A 3,038-nucleotide genomic window follows, 5' to 3' on the forward strand; every position below is an offset into this window, starting at 1 on the left:
CTCGTTTGTTTGAAAATATGTTTAGGAGAGGAAGCTGTATGATTTGATAACTTGTATTAAAATACCAATTACATTTATAGGACCTTTTAAAACTCGGCGCAATTAAACCGTGTTCTTTTACATTTTTCCGAAGCGACCCTGACATTTAGAAAGACTCCAGTTGCCTCGTTAAAATCGCGAAATTAACAGCGCGCCTACGCCTGGCGCGTTGTGTATGTGTGTGTGCGTGTTTTTTTCCGTGACTCCCCCACATCAGTCTTTGGGGGTGGTCTGCGAAGGTATTTGATTTGTTGTGAGGCGAGAGATATCTCATTAATGTAGGTAGTTAAACAGATTTAATCCGTGTTCATTCTCTCTCACCCCCTCTCCCTCTCCCCCTCTCTCTCCCCCTCTCCCCCTCTCTCTCCCTGGGTGTTTTTTTTTCCCCTCCTTTTTTTTTCCGCTCTCTCCTCACTCCCTGGCGCTCTCTCGCTCTAGCTGTCTCTCTCGCTCGCTCTCTCTCGCTCTCACCCTCGCTCTGCGTTCTGTCCGGGAGGAGTACGAAGAAGCCAATAGGATGCGGGGTCTCTAATGGATGCAAATGATCATGAAAAGACAGTGCAAAATATGAAACAACTCATTTGCAGGAAAGTAAATCACCGAAAACTGTTTATGAACTGGCATCCCTTCTTCGAAATGTAAAGCGAGGACCTCTTTAAGTGGCGGTATATTTTTGTTTGGGGGGTGGGGGGTGGGGGGAGGGCGAGCGAGCCGCGGCTGCCATGCAAGCTTAGACTTTTGGAGGTTTCTCTGTCCTTTTCTATTCCTGGAAATCACAAAAAGTGTGTCGGCTTCGAGATCTTCTTCGCCTTTTCTTTCTTTTCTTTTTTTTCCCTCCTCTCTTTCCCTCTCCTTTCCTGGCGAGGGTGACTAGGAGCCGGCGAATCCGCGTTTTTTTCTCTCTCTCCCTCCCTTTCCCCCTCCCCACCCCCTCCCCAACAGCCCCCAACTACAGCCTCCGCCGCCGCCGCCGCCTCAAAATTCAATAAAATGAGCTCTTATTTCGTCAACTCACTGTTCTCCAAATACAAAACCGGGGAGTCCCTGCGCCCCAATTATTATGACTGCGGCTTCGCCCAGGACCTGGGCGGCCGACCCACCGTGGTGTACGGTCCCAGCAGCGGCGGCAGCTTCCAGCACCCGTCGCAAATCCAGGAGTTCTACCACGGGCCGTCGTCGCTGTCCACGGCTCCCTACCAGCAGAACCCGTGCGCCGTGGCGTGCCACGGGGACCCCGGCAATTTCTACGGCTACGACCCGCTGCAACGCCAGAGCCTATTCGGTGCGCAGGATCCAGACCTGGTGCAGTACGCAGACTGCAAGCTTGCCGCCGCCAGCGGCCTGGGCGAGGAGGCCGAGGGCTCCGAGCAGAGCCCGTCGCCCACACAGCTCTTCCCCTGGATGCGCCCGCAAGGTGAGCTCGCCTCGGGGCCGGCAGGGGCAGGAGGGGGCCGGGAGGGCCCAAGGCTGGGCAGGGGGCCCGGCAGGCCGGGGCGCATTTCCTCCAGCTTCTGGAAGACTTGCCGGCTCCGTTCCGATCGCCTGCCGCTTTTTCCATTTTCTTTATCTTTCTTTCTTTTTTCTTTCCCTTGAAGGGGGTCGCTTAGAAACATTTCCTGAATGTATAAACCCCTCACCCTGCCTTACTTTTCTTCTTCTTCCCCTCCTTTTTTTCCGCTTTTACTGTTTTATGGGGGGTAGTGAAGAGAGGGTGGTGGGAGTGGGGGCGCTCAACTTTTGCACTTCTCAATTGCTTTATAGTTTAATTACCCTGAAGAAACTTTTCTTCTGGGGCAGAGGCTCTGGGGGCTTTTCAAGGTGGGTCCATTCGTCCCGACCCGGCTTTTTTATTCTTATTTTCCCCCCTCCTTCACATCCTTCCTCCTAAAGTTTATGGCACTTTTAATAGATCTGAACCACCTCCTACCCAACTCTGGTGCTGGTTACCAGGGGAGGGGGCTCCCCTTTCTGGCTCCCTTAGATTCACTTGTGTCTGATCCCCTTCGCCCCTCCTCCTCCGCTGACCGCGGCCTTCTTGCGCCCCCTCCGCCCCCGCACGGGGGTAGAAGGTCCCCTGCCCTTATTATACTGGTCTCCTAGGCTCGTTCACGAATCTTCCAACCTTCTCCGTCTCTGCCCCCTCCCCCACCCTCCCCTCCCCGCTGTCTCGCCCTTTCCCCCATTCCCAGCAGCCGCCGGACGCAGGCGAGGCCGACAGACCTACAGCCGCTACCAGACCCTGGAGCTGGAGAAGGAGTTCCTATTTAATCCCTATCTGACTCGCAAGCGGCGAATCGAGGTATCGCACGCCCTGGGACTGACAGAGAGACAGGTCAAAATCTGGTTCCAGAACCGGAGGATGAAGTGGAAAAAAGAGAACAACAAAGACAAGTTCCCCAGCAGCAAATGCGAGCAGGAGGAGCTGGAGAAACAGAAGCTGGAGCGGGCCCCAGAGGCGGCGGACGAGGGCGACGCGCAGAAGGGCGACAAGAAGTAGGCTCTAGCTGGGACTGCCAGGGCCGCGGCCGCCCGCACGTCCGCGGGTCCCGGCCGCGCCGCCGCCGCACGCCCCTGCCTGAGAGAGCTCTGGCCCCGCTAGCGGGGCCAGGAGCCAGGCCTCCCACCGCAGCGTCCCCCGCCGCGCCAGTCCCCGCTAGTGGTAGTATCTCGTAATAGCTTCTGTGTGTGAGCTACCGTGGATCTCCTTCCCTTCTCTTGGGGGCCGGGGGAAAGAAAAGGATTTAAGCAAAGACTTCCTCGCCCTGTGAGGGCGAGCGGCCAAGGCCCGGCTGAGCCCCCCATGCCCCTCCCCACCCCGTGTAAAAAGCTTCCTTGTGCAATTGTCTTTTTTTTCCTTTGAACGTGCTTCTTTGTAATGACCAAGGTACCGATTTCTGCTAAGTTCTCCCAACAACATGAAACTGCCTATTCACGCCGTAATTCTGTCTCCCTTCTCTCTCTCTCTCTCTCTCGCTCTCGCTCTCTCTCGCTGCGTCCTC

General features: G+C 55.9%; 1 protein-coding gene across 1 annotated transcript; it reads left to right on the forward strand.

The window, feature by feature from the left end:
- The first annotated feature begins 1,029 nt into the window (after positions 1-1,029).
- Positions 1,030-2,536, forward strand: LOC116465700 (homeobox protein Hox-B8). The gene is made up of 2 exons (XM_032148681.2): positions 1,030-1,453; positions 2,229-2,536. Exons 1-2 carry the CDS (start codon positions 1,030-1,032, stop codon positions 2,534-2,536), a joined length of 732 nt encoding a protein of 243 aa, XP_032004572.1.
- The last annotated feature ends 502 nt before the right edge of the window (positions 2,537-3,038 follow it).

Source organism: Hylobates moloch, unplaced genomic scaffold (genome assembly GCF_009828535.3).
Source record: "Hylobates moloch isolate HMO894 unplaced genomic scaffold, HMol_V3 SCAFFOLD_8392, whole genome shotgun sequence".
Taxonomy (NCBI): Eukaryota; Metazoa; Chordata; class Mammalia; order Primates; family Hylobatidae; genus Hylobates; species Hylobates moloch.